This window comes from Propithecus coquereli, unplaced genomic scaffold, assembly GCF_000956105.1.
Source record: "Propithecus coquereli isolate 6110/MARCELLA unplaced genomic scaffold, Pcoq_1.0 Scaffold242, whole genome shotgun sequence".
Taxonomy (NCBI): Eukaryota; Metazoa; Chordata; class Mammalia; order Primates; family Indriidae; genus Propithecus; species Propithecus coquereli.
The window spans coordinates 1914212-1933919 of record NW_012147975.1 but is presented as its reverse complement, the minus strand read 5'-3'; the positions used below and the strand labels follow the sequence as shown (position 1 = coordinate 1933919).

Here is a 19708-nt window from a genome sequence, read left to right as displayed (position 1 = left end):
TCTGCTTCTACATTCAGTCTGTTGCTATACATTGTTTTGTTTGAAGAGTATGAAATAATTCAGCCTCACAGAGATATGCAGTTGGAAAAGGGAGAAGTATTTTAATAGCTTTTTTCCAGATAATTGTGGACTTTATTTTCATACTAAACAAAACTGAACAAGTGGTACTTTCTGAAGAAGAATCTGAGAATCTAAGAGGAATTGAACCTTTTGTTGATTTCAAAGATGATCATCAATACACCAGAAAGTTGACATGTTTTGTACTAATGCTCAGGGCATTTATATTAGACTTGATAAGTTTTTAATTTGGGGAGAATAGGGATGAGGTGATGTCACTAAGCTCATTGAAAAATGGGGAAATGTTCTCATGTGTTTCTGAGATTCATAGGGGCCTTCTGTGTGGAAAATATTTGTTATTTTAAATATATTAATACATAGTGAAGGGGTCTGGTAACTCGTCCATGACTCCTCCTTTACCTGCTAGGAAGTCACTAACTTCTGTGTTTGTAGTTGAAGAGAAGTAAAGCAAGTAGCAGTTGGCAAACAGGATCAGAATACCATCATTTATGGAGAAGAGAATTCTAAGGAAGGAGTAAAGGATGGTATTGGTGTTATCTATTACTTAATAGGGTAGAGAGAAATGCAGAATCCCTGCTATACTTCATAGGACTCAGGTTTTGAGGGAAGATAAATTACTCTTTGTAAAAAGAGATGCCAATTCCAACAGACTATGTTATACATGATAGCTAAAGAGGGGTTTTGACTAACCTTAATCTAGTATCCTAATTTAGATCGGCAACTTCCTCTCATATATGATGTTAGGAGCTCTAGTAATACAGTGATGGTGTTCTTTTTGTCAGTCCCTAGGTATACTGTTAGAGCCATGCAGTGACCATGGTGATAGTGAAGATGGCTGTTTTGAGAGGTAAGCATTTTCTGTTTTTGCTAATTAAGGAATCATTTTGAGAATTGGAGCTCTTCATAGATTGTGGGGTGAAATTTTTAGATGAGTGTTCATTATAAACATACAGTTTAGATAATCTTTTATAAAAACTGACCTTCTTGTTTTTAATGGTAGGCTTAAAGCATATTAAATACCCTCAAATATTCAGAGTTGTATAGGTTCAGATAGACACAACTTGGAAAACATTGAGAGGAAAGAACATTCAGCCTTCTTGGATACACCTAAAACTTCCAGGTGATTCGTACAATGGGATTTATTGATATTCTGGGGATACCTGTCAGTGAGTTAATTCATGGTTTTGGAATTATGGATAACCAACTGAAAGATTATAACACATTTGCGTCAACAAATATGTACGGGATGTTTCTCTTCCCCTTTGAACTCATCCTTGGCGTGTCCTAGTACAGTCTTGAGCAGTTGGTGCTTTTAAAACTTTCAGTAGATAGAGTCCCTTTGAATAGAAGCTTTCTGGAATGTTTTAAATCGCTGAGTAGGGTTTGGATCTTGTTACCCTTTGCATCATCCCTTAAGATGCTGCCAAGAAATATATTACAATTTTCTTAGGAGAGATTTGATATTCTGAAACATAGCAGTAATGAATTTGCAGGCTAGATTGTAAATATTGAGAGATCCCAAACAGCATTACTAATTTGCTGGTAGCCTGTTGGCCATGGTAAACTTGTGTTAATTCCATTATTTCTTTTAATTATGAATAGGAAACCTGTTCTTTAAGGGTAAGTACATTCTTTGGAGCCTTGTCTCTGGAGCATCCCCATACTCTAAAGGTCCACAGATTTCCTGCTTACAGCAGTTCCTTGTGCTTCCTTTCAGGAGGCAGGAATGATCTTCTTCCAGCCCAGGGAGTATTGGAGCTATGGGCTGAAGATAAAAGATTAACAGCATTAACAGGCACCCCCAGAATGATGACATCTGGATTTGGTAGAACAATAAGGATCCATTTAGTGAGGACTCAAATCTTTTTGGAAAAGCTCTTTCCTTTTCAACTTGTGTATAGGTTAGCAAACTTGTTTTTAGATCCAAAGAGTACCTTGGTTAGGTGGATTACATTTTGCATGTTTTATGTTTCTCAAATTGAAGTGATTAGGCCTTTTAATCTGCTAGGGTAGAATTTACTCATCCTGTCATTTGCTCCCACTCTAAGCAAAGGAATGTCTTTGAGCTTGTCAGGGAATTTAGTTCATTTCTCGTGCTCAACAAGAATAAGGTAATTCTTTATATGAGGAGATGACTTGCCATATTTAGATCAAGACCTGTCTTCGGGATGCATACTCTCTTATGGCTGGTAAAAGTGGCATGTGCATGTGTCATTGTAAATTTTCATGATGTCTTTGGGGAAAAGAACTTTACCCCATAGGCATACTGATAACCTACTGTATACTAGCGGGTGCTCTTTTGACTGGTAAAACAGGTACAGATCATTTGTGACAGATTGTTATAACACTTGTTCTAAACAGGGGTTAGTTTTTCTGGGAAATAAAAAGCGAAGTGAAATTTTTAAAAATTTCCCTTTAGTATGTTGCTGTTATGTTTTGAGGAGGGAAAGATTTAGAAGTAGTAACCTTTGATTGCAAGTAATAACTTCGTGATTGGATACAGTCAGATTTAAAGTTAAAGGACATAGCTATAGCTTTTAAAAAATCTTTTTTAAAAGAAAAGGTCTCAGAGTAAGGAGAATAAAGCTATTTATTTCATTAAAACATTTATTTTACAAAATCTTTTCCATTACACATTCATTCTTTTTGATTTCTACTTAGGATGGATTTTAATTTTCTTTTTATAAAGATTTTTGGGGGACTGGTTGGGAGGGGCCGTTGGGAACATTACTTCATTTTTCTAAACTTGAAGTGATTCTGTGGATCTTTTCAGTATTGTGATTTTCAGATATAGGGCTCCAAAGAACAGGCGTACATCCAGTTGTCATTTTCTCCTCTCTTTGTTGTAAACGTTAACTGTGCTGGGGAAGAGAGGAATCTAGGTAAGAAATTTGCACTGATAGTAACCTTTTTATTCTTTAATATTCTAACAACTTGTATTTTTAGGAAAGAATATTTGTTATTTGACAGTGACAAATTGTCACACTTGATTCTGGTAAGAACTATTTTATCTTATTTTTCTTAAAAAGTTGCCTGAGTTTAATCTATAAATTATTATATATGGTCTTTAACTCTTAGGCTGGGTAGATTTAGAGGAAATTTAAATATAAATAGTGTTATCAGATATTTTATAGTTAAGCAGCAACATCATTTGCCACTTTCGGTTACGAGAAAACACTTCCCTAAATTTGGGATCCAAACTATGTCTCCCAATAAGTCATATTATAAAACTTCTTGTTACATTTGAAAATAGTGTGGATGGTGGATGGTGGGAGTGAGACGGTTGCATAGACACAGTAGTGAAGACTACTCATGGATATGTGCTGGTTGTCTTTAAGCTGGGTGTGGAAAGCTTCTGTGGTTGTGAAATTTATTTTTTATTTTAAAATACAGGATTCTAGTAGCAAGATATGTGATTTGAATGCCAACACTGAATCAGAAGTGCCAGGAGATCAAAGTGTTGGTGTTCAAGGGGAAGCAGTGTGTGTCCAAATTCCACATTTAGATCTGAAGACTGTTTCTGATGGTGATAAATGGGAAGGTAATTTTACCCACACACATTATTTCCCTGATAATGTTATTTGTAACTGAAATTATGCTTAGTGATAATAAGACTACTGCCCTTTTCTGGACATCGTTATTAATCTTGATCTTCTGTTTTCCCTTTCATATAAGATGAGTGAGTGAGTGTTTTTACTGAAATACACTAATGAGATTATGGGGCAGTATCATTCATACGAACTAAGAGTTCTTATCTGATCCGTTAGCTTTGAAAATGGATATTAGAACTGATTAAAAAAATAAAATCACCCAAGATAGGCTTTTGTTAATGGTTAAACCAGATGCTGTCTCCAAGTCTTTGAAAGCCAGTGTGTTAAGGCTTAGGGATCTCAGCAGTTTAAACAGGGGTCGTATATCTGCCTTTTCCTTAGCATCATCAGGAGTACTTTTTTACAAAAATTATCTTTGGCTGGGTGAAGTGGCTCATGCCTGAAATCCTAGCATTTTGGTAGGCTGAGGCAGGAGGATCACTTGAGGTCAGCACCAACCCAAGTACTACAGTGAGACCTCATCTCTACAAAAAGAAAAATTAGCCAGGTTTGGTGGCACAAGCCTGTAGTCCCAGCTACTCAGGAGGATAAGGCAGGATCGTCACTTGAGCCGAGGAATTTGAGGTTGCAGTGAGCTGTGATGATGCCACTATACTCTAGCAACAGAGTGAGGCTCTGTCTCCAAAAAAAAATTACAGGAGATTGGGGTAAATAGAAGAAAATAAACAAAAAATAAGTTATCTCCAGGGGCACTTCTAAACAAATATTGTACTTTGTATTAGATTATGAAAGTATGGTGAGGGGACCCTAAAAATTTGCACAAAGGGGAGAAGTTTAAATTTAATAAGCAAGCAACATGGGTATGTGCGTTTCTCAAAACTCAGCAAAAGTACACTTAAGATTTTTGCATTTCATTGTATATAAAGTATTTTTTTGCATCAAGAGAATTAAAAACTAAACAAATACTGAACTTCACTAGATGATTTGCATGCTGGAGTGTCTATGGGAAAATCCACTGATATCTGCAGTTTACTCTGAAATTCATGAAAAAAATAAGATGGTTAATTGGATGGATAAATGTTATGAAGCAAGAATAGTACAATTAAAATGTTAATGATAAAATCTAGGTGATTGGTATATGGATATTCACTGTAAAGTTCTTTCAACTTTGTAAACTTTCAAATACAGTGTTGGAGGAGGTGGGGAAGCAAGCAACAACTTTGGATCCAGGAGGATTGTACACCTTCCTTGGTAAAGAGACAATGAGACAACTCAGGAATCATAAGCAGAATTACATATTCATTCACTTGGATTGTCTCACCTTTGGCAAGTTATCTGATGACATACAGTAGCAGTAACAAGAGGAACTGCAGTGCCGTTGCCATGGACTCCTTTTGGCACCGTTAAGTCTACTCACCTGATCACACTTGGAGTGTGCTGTTTTTTTAAGGTCTAGGCATTTTTTTTTTAGAGCCTCAATCAAGTCATTGCCTATGCCAATCTTTATTGCTGTCTCCTCCTGCCACCCTCCACCCTTTTTAGGTCTAGATGTTTGGCATGTCCAGTGGCATTTTATATGTCTTAACTTAGATTAAATCAGACTAAAGTTGTCTTATATTTGCTTTGTTCTGGGTTATTCAGGACATATATAATTTATGAAGATGCTCCCTAGAGTTAGAACATACGTTGGTGTACTGGTGGCAGTGAATATCAAATGTCCTTTTTAGTTATTTATTGTGGCATAGTCACTGAAGGAGCAGTGGTCAACAGAGCGTCCCTTAGAACCTTAGTAGGAAAGGAGTCTCTGAAAGAAGCAGCTGAGATTCTGATACAGCACTTTTGCTTCTTTCTCTTAGAAGATACAAATAAATAGCCCTTTATGATCTTTGGCCTGGGGGTCCCAATCTTGAGTTATAAATGTAGAAGAACAATTGTTTTTTGTTGTCTGAGGAGATTGGACATTATCTATCTAGCTTCAGCTTTCTGGAGGCTCCCCGAAAGAGAACCTGCTACTGGACTGTCTGTTTTTTCCTCCTGCCAGAATCCAACCCCTACAGCTTGTTATAGGGAAAGGAGTGACCTACAGACTGCTGATCCCTGATTTTCAAAGCCTGTGCTGCCCTGTTATCCACCTGGCTCAACAGCCTCCATGTAGGCTTCCTGCTGGCTTTTCCAGGAATAGGGGTCAGTGACTTTCAGAAAGCCGGCAGTTAGAGACAGCTGAGTGAACTTCCAGCCATGAACTGTGCGCGTGTGTGCTTGGCATAGTGGCTGTTATAGACCGTGTTGTTCGTTCCAACTTTGCCACTGATACGAACATTGATTTTTCCACAATTTGGAGTTAGGATATTCTAAAAAAAAAAAAGTCTTCCTTAGGAGACCAAATTACTTTAGACCCTGAATACCTTGGAATCAGAGATATACTTTGTTTGCTGTGACTCTTTGTAGAGAAGTGGGGATGACTCCAAATAGAGACGCACTTCACTGTTCCTAAGTATGCGGGTTTTTTTGTTTTGCTCCAAGAACAGGAAAATGCAGTGAGCAAGCAGGTAGCTCATGACTGTCACCAGTCACTATCACCAGAATTTGTAGCACCCGTTCAAAAAGTTTTGCCTTCTAATGGAAGTGGACACCATCTTTTTTTCATATTCTCTCCTGCTACCTCCGGAATGAAATACAGTAGGATGTTTTCAAAGAGTAAACTTAAGGGAGATTTTTTCTTTCAAATCAATTATACTGAAAAGCTTCAAACAGTACCTTAAGAGTTTCCATTTCTTCAGTTTTACATTTAAGTTTTAATAAAGTAGCACTACGTTGTGGTTTTTTTTGTTTTTTTTTTTTGTTTTGTTCTTTGCCTTGCTTGCTGAAATGGAAATGTATGTTTGTGTTTTTTAAAGTTTGGTTAGTAGTAATTTCTTTGAATAAAGTTTTTGAGCAGAATGCCTAACTGGTTTTAGGGAAATGTTTTTGGTATCTTTGGCTTTGTGTTATGTGTATGGTTTGTTCTGACTGTGCTGTGTGTTCACTTTAGTATTTTTTGCCATTTTTTCCATTTTATTAGCGTCATGCCCTATCACTTTTCCCCTCATTGATTTCAAAACAATGCATCTGCAGAGAGATGGGGAGGGTAAGTATGGTTCACCATAGTTTAGTTTTTTTGCCTTTTTATGGTTCACTTTGTTTGTCTTTTTATTATTAGCCCTTCTCCTGCTGTCCCCATATCTTAGGAAAACTGTTCTGGGTTAAAAATGATACCCAGAAAAGAATTGTTACTTCTCTCTTTTCTTAAAATAGGAGATTTCTCATAAAATGTTTATTACCAGTTACTTATTTGCTGGGACACAGGTACAAGGGTTGAGTTGAAAATCACTTACTGGGTTTATTGTGGGATTGCACGCTTTGTACCTAGTTTTTAACTATCAGATTGATCTGGGCTTCAGAAACAAACCAAATTATGTTCCAAAAAAAAAGTAATTCTTTAAATATTCCTAATGCATAAAGTTAAACTAAATTCCTAAAGCAGTAATCTTAGCTATTGTGTGAAGAAAACATCACTGTTAAATTTTGACACTGTCAAGCCATCTTTGCATTCATTTTTGCTGTTGTTAATAGCCATAGCATCAGAATTTTAGTTATAAAAAACTAATGTGTAGATGGGAAAGATTTTTCCCCCAATTCTGTACTCCAGTGATGCTTTAAGTTAATTTTGTACTTGGGGTATATCTGTGGATTGTGTCTATGATCTGCATGTCTTCTGTATGTAATAAAACCTTATATGTGCAAAGACATCAAATATATTAACATGATTTCACTTGGGAGTATACAGCATAACACCAATAAAATAAATATGCTTACAGACTAGTGCTATTAAGTTTTGTCTTGATAATAATGTTGGGCATTTAATTATTAAAATATATATTATGCATAGGAATCCTGTAACAGGATAACCACTACAGTTTAATGTTAGAGGCCAGGTCCTGTAAGGTGAGTTAGCTCCTTGTTTGGAAATGTTAGAATTCTTCTAAAGTTAGAGAGCTTTAGTTGGTGAGTGTTCTGTGTAGTATGGGGAAGAGCTTCCACATTTTCTTCGCATAGTACTTAATAGTGAGGGACAATTCATACACCTGGCATCATTTTGCTTTTAAGTTAAATTTCTAACTAAGGACTGTTAAGTGTTTGCTCTTTCTAAATAAAGTTTTCCCTATTTGAAAAAATAACATTTTTTTATGTAACATCTTTAAAAAAGTTAGAATTAAATAATTCTTTAGAATTAAATTACATTTCAAAGAGCTTGACAGTGTCCTTTCTTGCCTTGCCACTGGGTTCAGAAATTTAAGGTCTAACTCCTTATGTGAAAATAGAACTCTGGGCTAAAAAGTGAAGCTTTAATAATTTTAAACTGCAGTAGACTTTATGAAGAGCCTAGTATCTTTTGTTTTAAAAAATTTGAATAATGTATGAACTGCTGCATTATGATATGGTTTAAAAAACATACAGCTGATATTTTGTGACCTTTTTTCTACATGGACTCAAGAGACCCATGGTGCTCTTCTTTGTGTTTGTTTTACAGAGCCATTTCCTGCTTTTAAGTCTTGGCAGGAGGACTCTGAGTCTGGAGAAGCTCAGCTGTCTCCACAAGCTGGAAGAATGAATCATCACCCCTTGGAAGAGGACTGTCCTCCAGTATTATCACACCGCAGTTTAGATTTTGGGCAAAGCCAGCGTTTCCTACATGATCCAGAAAAGTTGGATTCCTCATCTAAAGCACTTTCTTTTGCTCGGTATATGATTTTTATGTACTTATCAGAGGCGATTCCTATTATGTACCCAGGTCCTCTGAGAGGTTTAGTTTTCCAGACCTACAGTTCAAAGCTTTCTCCTTTATTTCATGAAGCACATTTTTGTAATTTTTTTTTTTTTTTGTATAAAATTCTGAGTTTACTGAGGTGTAGCGTTTGAGGTTTGCTCTCAAGTAGACATTTCTTCATGGTATATTCATTCGTTTATTCATTTGTGACTGAAACACAGAACTCTGAAAGGGAAGCAGCAAGTGGTGCCGATTGGTTCCTCATGTTTTTTTTTTATCAAAGCCTTAAATTGCTCTGCATGTCAAAAATTTTCCTATATAATTTGAGCACTTAAAAGAGCTCTGAGCTGCTAGGTATCTTTGTTTCTTTTCTGCCTTGTTTCCAAACACATTTTAAACTATTACAAATTGTTTTCATCACCACTTGTGTTAACTAATATTGTGGTCTGTAACACCATAGTGTTTCTTTTTACTAACCGTCCTTTAGTGTTAGGGACTTAATTTCACTTTTAAAATATACTTATTAGTAATAGTGTTATGTCAGGGCAATAAGAGATATGGTGTTGGTGCTTGAAAATTTAACGAATACACAGTGTTGGCCTTTTGTTTTAATTCAGGATTCGAAGATCATCCTTTAGTTCAAAAGATGAAAAAAGAGAGGACAGAACACCTTATCAGGTGGTCAAGAAACTTCAGAAAAAAATCAGACAATTTGAGGAACAGTTTGAAAGGGAAAGAAATATCAAGGTAAGTTTGTAGCATTGCTCAGAGTGAGCTAGATCTAATATTAGAACCTGAGGAAAGAGTCTTTCAAGAGCACTAGTTTAGCTCTATCTTGAGAGAGATGACAAAGCTGAGATGCCCAGAGACATAGTGATCATGTAGATGTGAGATCATGTAGACCCTTAGCCTCCTGATTACCAAGCCAGTATTCATGCCATTGCACCATGGCATCTTTATATTTCCACTGGGAAAACAGCTTTTAGAATTTTTAAAACAAGTACTTTACATTGATAAATCATGTTATTGCTATTGCTGTTGTCAAAAACCACAAGTACCAAAAGAGGAGGGAAGGCCGGGCGCGGTGGCTCACGCCTGTAATCCTAGCTCTCTGGGAGGCCGAGGCGGGCGGATTGTTTGAGCTCAGGAGTTCAAAACCAGCAAGAGCGAGACCCCGTCTCTACTAAAAAATAAAATAGAAAAATTAGCCAAGCGTGGTGGCACATGCCTGCAGTCCCGGCTACTCGGGAGGCTGAGGAAGAGGACCACTTGAGCCCAGGAGTTTGAGGTTGCTGTGAGCTAGGCTGACGCCACGGCACTCTAGCCCGGGCAACATAGCGAGACTCTGTCTCAAAAAAAAAAAAAAAAAAAAGCGAGGGGGAGAGAGTGAGTGAAGCAGGAAAGGGGGCCTGTTGGGGGGTGGCTTAATAATTAGAACATGAGAAGTGGAAAGAGTCTTATACTTGGAGTCAGAAGACCCATATTTACATCTGGCTTCTGGCAGTTACTAGAGCCTGCTCTGGGAGAGCTTTACTTAATATCCTGTCCCATCTAATCAAAATAAGATAAAGTAAAATGAGGAGTGAGTGAAGTCTATGCTGTTGGAACTGTAAAGTACTATTTGGCCATAAATTAAGATAACCATTACTTACCACAAAAGTATAGTGATTGTGCTCCTTAATTTCTCAGCCTTCTTACAGTGATATTGCAGCCAATCCAAAGGTATTAAAATGGATGACAGAGCTTACCAAACTGCGGAAGCAAATTAAAGGTACATGATGTGCCATTTGTAACATATTTGTTGTTGTGTTTTTTTGTTTTTTTATTTTTTTTTTTGAGACAGTCTCTCTCTGTTGCCCAGACTGGAGTGCAGTGGTGTGATCATAGCTCATTGCAGCCTCAAACTCCTCCTGGCCTCTACTGATCCTCCTCCCTCAGCCTCCACTAGGACTACAGGCATGCACCACCATACCTGGCTAATATTTTTGTGAAGACGAGGTCTTGCTATGTCACGCAATTCAGTCTTAAACTCTTAGCTTCAAGTGATCCTCTTGCCTCAGCCTCCAGAAGTGCTGGGATTATAGGCATGAGCCCCTGCACCCAGCCTATATTTGCATTTTTCACATATTCTTTATAATAATGTCTAGGAATTATAATTACAATTTTTGATAATTTTAAAACTTGAACACTGGCAAAAATAAACATTTCCTTTTGTTCTTTTATTAGGGTCAAAGTTGCATACTAAGAGTTGGGAAATCTAAAAAAAAAAAAGAGATGGGAAATCTATAGTACTATATTCTTTCAAATGTCTTTCTTGTGTTTTTTATTAGTAATATTATGTTGAAAGTTACCCTAGATTTTATATTCATAGTTGAACTGATAAAAGTTTACCTGAAATGTACTTCAAATATTAAGCAGTTTGGTTTTTGTTAGATATTTTATTACGATTTTTGGCTGGATAGTTCATCTAAGAATAAGGATATCTAATCATAGTGAATTGTTTATTCCACAAAGACTAAATTGTAAGTCTTCTTGAATCATAAACTAGGTTTTATGTTTCTGGGTGTCAGCCCAATATGGTAGTTGCTAAGGTATATTTACTTGGTGTTTAGTGAGTATGCTTTTTAATAATTATTAATACTTAAAAAATTATCTGCGCTAAGTATGGGTTTGTTATCTGGAGCATCACTTTGGTTTGTTCATTTGAATTTATACAATAAAATATTTAATACCTCTATAAGTACCAAGTACTTTGTAGACAAATGGGGATTATGGCAGTGAACAAAACAGACTACCTGCTGTCACGGAGTTTACATTCTTGTGGTTAAGATCATTGCTCTTAACTCTTCTTGAGAATATCACTTTATTTTCCCCTTTAATTCTGTTAAACATTTCCGTATTTACTGCCAGTTTCCAGTCATCAGTGAAAATCATTACCATTATTATATTACTAGTTGATAAATTGACTAGCGTTAGCCTCCTAATTGCCCAATTTCTTTCACTCCTACTGTCATACTGTCCGTATGTTGCATAGCATCCAGAATTATCTTTTAAAAAATCATGTTACCCTCTTGTTCAGGCCCTTCAACGACCTTCCATTTAGAATAAAGTCCAAACTCCTTACCTTTTCAAGGCCTTGCACACTCTGTCCTTAGCCAGTTTTATCACTTTCATATCTCATTTTCTGTTCCTCAAATATGCCAAGCTTTAGGGCCTTTGCACTGGCTATTGCCTCAATTTGGGACAAATGCTCTTCCCCTAAATCTTCTAATGCTGGACCTGCTCCCTATTCCATATTCAACATGGTGACACCATTCAGAAATGCCTTCTCATCCGATGTAGTTCCTCCTCCACAAAGCACTCCTTGTAGCTCTGTGACTCCATCTTGTTTTATCTTCTTTGTAGCACTTAGCACTCTGAAATTATTTTGTTTATTAATCTCATCACTTGGTTATTGTTTTTCTTTCCCTGAATATATGCTCCATGAGAACAGAGACCATGTCTCTTTTGTTTACTACTGTATCTCCCATGCTCATCAGAGAGTCTTATTTTATAGTAGTCTTTCTATGAATATTGGTTTAAAGAATGAATAGAATAGCTCTCTTGCTATATAATTTAAGTATTTTATATGACTTTGAAATATCTGAGTCTGTGTGCTATTAATGTATACTTTCTTATTGCATATCTTGTTTATTTGACTCAGTCACATTTTAGCTAAAATCAATTATTATTGATCTGTCCTCTTATTTCTGAAATGTAGATGCAAAACACAAAAATTCTGATGGAGAATTTGTACCTCAGACACGTCCACGTAGTAATACTCTTCCAAAAAGCTTTGGCTCTTCTCTAGACCATGAAGATGAAGAGAATGAAGATGAATCCAGGGTCATTCAGAAGGAGAAAAAACCATCTAAGGAAGCAACCCTTGAACTTATTCTGAAAAGACTGAAAGAAAAACGTGTTGAGAGATGTCTTCCAGAAGATATCAAGGTAATCTCGAGCTATGATTTTTGCCCAGACTAGCCTTTAGAATTCCTGAAACAAAGTAATTACCACAGCAGGATTGAGAAGTCCAGGTAATCAAACTGCCTGAGTCTGCTCCCCAAGTTTGCAGATTCAGAAACATGCTTTTATCAGCATACCATAAATGCCAAGCCTTTCAGGGATTGAGTCACAATAACAAAACTAAAAAAACTAGAGTGTTGATCAGATCATTTATGTTGGAGATAGTTGGCTAAGTGAGTGTTTAAAGAGCATCAAACAGACCTGAGTTTGAATCCTGGCCTTAATAGCTGTATGTGTTGAGCTCTTAGCTCATGCGAGGCATGGACTGGTTATATCATATGCATTCTGCCACTCAGTCCCTTCAGCAATTGTATGATGTATATGGATGTGATTATGTCTTTTAAAAAAATACTAACTTGATATGGTGGTTATAAGGATTAAATGAATTAATTTTTTCTGAAGAAACATTACTCTTACTCAGTAAAGCCTGTGCCTAGGGTAGTCCTGGTCAAAGCACTTGGCAACTCAAATCCTGTATCAGATGAGATTTGCTGGGAGAGTGGTGGTAGATGGTCTCAGGTGAATTTTGTCCCAGTAATGGTGAGTCCTAATGCACACTCTTACCTTGGCAAATATTAGTCTTTCTTTCCCTTTAATAGAGTTGAATTAGTCATTCTCATCCCTCCCCTCCCCTAACTTTGCTTTTAAGTTTCTTGTTAAAACAACTCCTCCCTGCCCTCACCCCAACTATTTGATTGGATTCGCTTAATTTGAATTCCTTGTCCTGGGTTTAAGGTTCAAGCTTGAGGTTGAAACCATAGTGGTTTACAGACCTACACTCAGCTATCCTCTACTGAATGTATATAATCTAAAATGATATTTGTTATAGGAAGATAATATCCAGTGAATTTGTTAGTCTCTAATTTCACTCTGGTCAGAGACAGGGAAGTATTAACTAGTCCTGGGAATAAGTAGAGTTTATTTGATCTAGTGTTGAAGGATGTTCTATGGAACGTTGAGATGCTAATAGGTGATCCTGTGGAACAAAGGGGAAGGTAATATGGACAAATAAATTTGGGAAATTCTGCCTATTCTACCATTCAGAATACTAAGAGACGTGAGGGGAGTACTGCAATGTAAAGAATGTGCCAATCCAGGGGAAAGGAACTGAGGTAATAGAGTAGAAGTCTAAGGTTACAAATTGACATTATTGAGTTTTTTTGGGATCTTTCCACTATTCTGCTGCCAGATTGTTTGTTTTGGAGACACAGTCTTGCTCTGTCGCCTGGGCTAGAATGCGGTTATCATAGCTCACTGCATCCTCAAACTCCTGGACTCAAGTGACCCTTCAGCTTCAGCCTCCCGAGTATCCTGAGTAGCTAGGACTATAAACACACACCACCACGCCCAGCTAATTTTTAAAAAAATTTTTTGTTGAAGATCCTTTTGTAGTTCATAAGCATGATAATTGGGTTTTTATGAGCATACATGAGATGTGCCCCCCTCAAACCTTGTTACGATGTTGGCACATTAGCCCTCTGACAAGAAAAAAAAAATTTCTTTTTTTGGTAGAGACAGGTCTTCACTGTGTTGCCCAGGCTGGTCTCAAACGCCTGACCTCAAGTGATGCCTCCTGCCTCAGCCTTCCAATGTGTTGGTATTGTAGGCATGAACCACTGTGCCTGGCCCAGATTTTCTTAATAATTTAGGAGAAATGCTGGATTCTAAAACCTGTGCATATATGTATGGGGTGTGTGCCCACTAGTCTTAATGCTAATAAAATGTGCAACATTAAATGAAATAACAGGTAATTATATATGTCTACTGTGTGCTGGGTAGACACTGTTGTAAATGCCTTACATATAGTCACTCATTTAGTCCTCATTAGAGCCCTTTGAGGTAGGATGAAGTATTCCCACTTAACAGATTAGGATACTGGACAAAAAGAAGTTAAGTAATTTACCCAAGCCAGTATTTATAATTTATTCAGATAAAATATAAATCAAGCCATCATGGGGGGTTGTTACCTACTTATTAGAAGACCAGATTCTATAAGAGACTGAAAAATTCTGCTTGCAAATCAATAAGCAGAGGATGCATTAGCCTGGGCTAGACTGGTGATGGTCTGCCCTTTCAGCCTAATTATTTACATTGTGGGAGTGAGGAGAATAATGATGGTGCCAATGGATTTGGGTTTTTTTGTTTTGTTTTGTTTTTTGGTATTTTTTTTTTTAATTTCAGAAAATGACCAAAGATCATTTGGTAGAAGAGAAAACTTCTCTGCAGAAAAGTCTTCTTTACTATGAAAGTCAACATGGAAGGCCGGTAATGTCTCTCTTGCTAAAAAGATTCGATTTTCTGTCTTAAAAAAGAACATGAATCACTTTTGTGGCCTGCGTTCTTCAGAGCTGTTTTATAAAGCATTGTTTCTTATAATTGGGGGATTGCCTGCTTATTTAATAGAAAATTTTACATTGGGGGTGAAAGTCATTGTTTAATGTTTTATACCTTTTAGATTTCTTATGACTAGGCAATTTCCTTTTTGTTTGCTTCAGGTGACCAGGGAAGAAAGGCACATTGTTAAACCTCTCTATGATAGATACAGGCTTGTAAAGCAGATGCTGACAAGAGCTAGTATCACTCCTGTCCTTGTAAGTAAAATAAGCAAATATTTCTCTAGTTCATTTTACCAGGATGTTCTCTTCATATTGAAAAATTATTATGGTGGTATATCAGAGAAATACATAGCCAAGGTAAGTAAGTTAATCTTTATTGATGGGGAAGAGTCCATTAAAATAGTGCTTTATTCATCTTTGTTTATATTTTTAAAGAAAATTGAAAACTCTAATATTTAAGTACAGATTAAATGCTATCCCCAAACATTAACCATTAGATTCTAGATAAATTTGTCTTATTAGCCCATTCTGCATTATTACCTAGGAATTAATTCAGTGGAGCATATGGTTTGCTGTGGCTTTCAGGCTATTTTATGTAGGTAGCCACTTGCATGGGGGCTTCCTTTAGGCATTGACTGCCTAATTACTCATTGTTAGAAAGTTCACATTGGCCTTCTCAGTGCTTTTTATTTAGCCCTCATATAAAGTGATTCTTTTTTAATTGACTTTTTTTAAGTTTGCCTTCTCAACACTATTTTATTTAGATATTAAGATAATCAATTTTCCTTTAACAAGGAATTTTGTATATTACAAATTCTTCTATAAGACAGTTCATTTTATACAGATTTTATCCTTTATTTGCAAGTTATTTTGTGTGTCACTCACATTTCATAATTCTATAATAGTATAAATAGGTTTCAAAGTTCTTTATGGAAAACCATTTTAGAACTCTAGGCTTGTCTTTTAAAACTGAGCCTGTAGGAAGCATTTCTGTATCTTATGGACTATTAAATATGACTGTCTATTATAAAGAGAAATTTGGAGTCTAAAAGTTAAGTCAAAGAAATTTGAGAGGAAAGAATAGTTTTTTCAACAAATGGTGCTGGGACAACTGGATATCTATGTGCAAAAGAATGAAGTTGGGTCTTTATCTTATACCATATATAAAAAGCAACTCAAAATGGGTCATAGACCTAAATGTAAGAGCTAGAACTATAAAAACTCCTAGAAAACATAGGAGTAAATCATGATTTTGGGTTAGATGATTTTTTTTTTTTTAAGATATGACACCCAAAACAAAAAAAGCAACAGAAAAACCTAAGTTGGACATTATAAAAATTAAAAACTTCTGTGCATCAAAGGATACTATTAAAAGAAAATGAAATGAAAACAACCTACAGAATGGGAGAAAATGTTTGCAAATCATATATATATGCCCTGATATGGGTCTTGTATCCAAAAAATAGAATTCTTACAACTCAAAAATAAAAAGACAAATAACCCAGTTAAAAGTGAGCAAAGAATTTGAATAGACATTTCTCCAGAGAAGATATATAAATGGCTAACAAGGACGTGAAAAGATGTTGGACAGCATTGGTCATTAGGAAAATGCAAATAAAAACCACATTGAGATAACCATTTCATACCACTAGTATGGCTGTAATCAAAAAGATAAGAGTGTTGGTGGGGATTTGGAGAAATTAGAACTTTCATGCACTGCTGGTAGGAATGTAAAATGGTGCAGCTACTATTTGGCAGTTCCTCAAAAGTTTAAACAGAGTTACTCTGTGACTCTTCATTTCCCCTCCTAGGTAAATACCCAAGAGAATTGGGAATGTATGTCCATGCAAAAATTTGTACATAAATGTTCATAATAGCTGAAAAGTAGAAGCAATCCCAATGTCTGTCAACTAATGGATAAATAAAATTGGTATGTCCATACACTGAAACATTATTCAGCCATAAAAAGGAATGAAATACTGGTATATGCTACAGCATGGGTGAACTTGAAAGCATGCTAAATGAAAGAAGCCAGACAAAAAAGGCCACATAATTATATGATCTCATTTATATGAAATATTTATAATAGGCAAGCCCATAGAGACAGAATGTTATATTACTGTTTCCTAAGAGCTAGGGAGAGAGTGCAAGTAAGAGACAGCTAATGGGCCAGGATTTCTTTTGAGGTGATGAAATGTTCTGAAATTAGTGGTGATGGTTGCACAACCATATGAATATACTAAAAACCATTGAATTGTACATTTTAAAAGGGTGAATTTTATGGTATGTAATTATATCTTAATAAAGCTGGTTGTTGTTGCTGTTGTTTGAGACAGAGTCTCACTCTGTCACCCTGGGTAGACTGCAGTGGCATCATTATACCTCACAGCAACCTCAAACTCCTGGGCTCAAGTGATCCTCCTGCTTCAGCCTCCCAAGTAGCTGGGACTATAGGCGCATGCCACGATGCTCAGCTAATTTTTCTATTTTTTCAGTAGAGATGGGGTCTCCCTCTTGCTCAGGCTGGTCTCGAACTCCTGAGCTCAAGTGATCCTCCTGCCCTGGTCTCTCAGAGTGCTGGGATTATAGGCGTGAACCGCTGGGCCTCGCCTAAAGATGTTATTTTTTTAAAAAAAGAATTGTCTTTAGATCAAAAAAGTTGACAACTATTTTTTAAAAGAAAAATGCTTCCAAATTAAAGTCTATGTTCTTATTTAGGAATTTTGAAAACATTTGTTGAATTCTCTCTTATACTTTTCTAGACATTATCATTTATCACCCTTGTGTATAAGTAAAAAGAAAAATACAAGCAAAAATAAATTTATTAATCCCCCCAAAATATTTAAAGCAAATGCTTAAGATTTTGAAAATAAAGTTTAACGTTTGTAATATAATGAAGTGAAGCTTCACTGGACACTTTAAATACTTACAGTGTAAAACTGTTTATATAATTGATTGTTATAGGGATCTCCATCCACCAAGCGAAGGGGTCAGATGTTACAGCCAATCATAGAAGGAGAAACTGCACATTTTTTTGAAGAAATCAAGGTAATTCTTTAAAGAAATCATTCTCTGATCTCTTTCCTAAAGGAAAAGTTGAAAGTCAAGGCATGTTTGATTCTGTTTGGATGTCTTTTTAGGAAGAAGAAGAAGATGGTATTAGTCTGTCCTCTGAGTTAAGTGATATCTTGAGAACTGCTGTACAGGTGGAGTCTTCATTGGAAAACTCAGAATCTGATGTTGAAGAAAATCAAGAAAAACTGGCTCTGGATCTCCGATTGTCAAGTGCTAGAGCAGCTTCTATGTATGTGTGCTGGTTTGTGATTTTAGCCTATTTGTATGATAAAATGTGTATGCCAAGGAATTTGACATTAAATAATTGCACTTGAAGGGAATTAATACAAGAGATTAATCAAGGGATATACACCCTTCTTAAGTGTGATTTACAGATATGTTATCTACCTACTTTCTTGATTAAACATTGGTGTGTTTCAAAACAAACTTACATTTGATTTATAACAAAGTACAGGAATCAGTTGAGAGTTTGTTAAGTTTGTTCTATATCAGCTGCTGCTGCTTTTTTTTTTTTTTTTTTGAGACAGAGTCTCACTCAGCTGCCCAGGCTAGAGTGCCGTGGCGTCAGCCTAGCTCACAGCAACCTCAAACTCATGGGCTCAAGCGATCCTCCTGCCTCAGCCTCCCAAGTAGCTGGGACTACAGGCATGCGCCACCATGCCTGGCTAATTTTTTCTATATATTTTTAGTTGTCCAGATAATTTCTTTCTATTTTTTTTTTTTAGTAGAGAACGGGGGTCGAACTCCTGAGCTCAAACAATCCGCCCGCCTCGGCCTCCCAGAGTGCTAGGATTACAGGCGTGAGCCACCGCGCCTGGCCTGTATCAGCTTCTTTACCTTTGGATTCTGTGGTGTATGACAGTTGTTCTTAAACCTGACTTCACTTTATGATCACCTGGGAAGATTGTTTTTTAAAAAGTACTAGTGCTGAGCCCTACCTTCAGCTATTCTGATTTAATTGGTTTGGGGTGGTGCTTACGCATTGGTAGGTGCTAAATGTTCCCAGCTGATTTTAATTTGCAACCAGGGCTAGAACTACTGTTAAGAATATAATCAACCTTGGCCTTTCAATAATGTTTTTCTTCCATTTCAATTTTAGGCCTGAGTTACTGGAACAACTATGGAAAGCCAGAGCTGAAAAAAAGAAACTACGTAAAACATTACGGGAATTTGAAGAAACATTTTATCAACAAAATGGAAGGTTTGTTGAGCAGCACAAAATTAAGTCATCTTTCTCCTTTAACTTCTAAGTGCCCATATGTTAAAATAGTGGAATATATGAGATTAGAAAGAAATTGTGCATATAGGATGTTAGCATTGGAAATACAATTTAAAAATATTCCCTTATGCTCTGAAGCCCTGCTATTAATGGCAGGGAAAAGACAACAACATCTAATAAACTATTTTAAGGTTGTCCTAGGGAGCTTGGTTGTGTTGCAGTGATTTTATATTCTTTAATTCTATATCCTTACCCTTTTGGAAGTGGTTGCAAAGTAAGATATTTCTCATTTTAGAAGGGATCCCATAAGAGTGATATCCTCAACTAGTTTGGATTTTAAATTTTTATACTGAGACCATTGTGCTTAGGCTGCATGTTGAGTCATTCCAGGTTGCCTGTTTCCAAGGTGTGTAACAGTGTGGCAGCCATGTGGCTCCTATAATACAATATGGCATGTGTGCTTATCTAACCAGGTAATGCACAGTTGACCCTGAGGAGTCTTTTAAAACTAAGAAAAATATATTCTAATTCAGATGGTGGCCAGAAATGAGAGTTAAATTATCTCAGACCACGAAAA

At 36.4% G+C, this 19708-nt stretch overlaps 1 protein-coding gene across 1 annotated transcript in view; it reads left to right on the top strand.

Moving 5' to 3' along the window:
• FAM13B (family with sequence similarity 13, member B) overlaps positions 1–19708 on the top strand; it is a 100108-nt gene that overhangs the window by 77267 nt on the left and 3133 nt on the right. The window contains exons 11-22 of the mRNA XM_012646324.1: positions 861–925; positions 3025–3073; positions 3472–3619; positions 8200–8410; positions 9054–9183; positions 10126–10207; positions 12197–12426; positions 14683–14766; positions 14997–15092; positions 17802–17885; positions 17978–18141; positions 19012–19113. Of these exons, the coding sequence (XP_012501778.1) occupies positions 861–925; positions 3025–3073; positions 3472–3619; positions 8200–8410; positions 9054–9183; positions 10126–10207; positions 12197–12426; positions 14683–14766; positions 14997–15092; positions 17802–17885; positions 17978–18141; positions 19012–19113 (1445 nt within the window). The remainder of the gene's footprint in view (positions 1–860; positions 926–3024; positions 3074–3471; positions 3620–8199; positions 8411–9053; positions 9184–10125; positions 10208–12196; positions 12427–14682; positions 14767–14996; positions 15093–17801; positions 17886–17977; positions 18142–19011; positions 19114–19708) is intronic.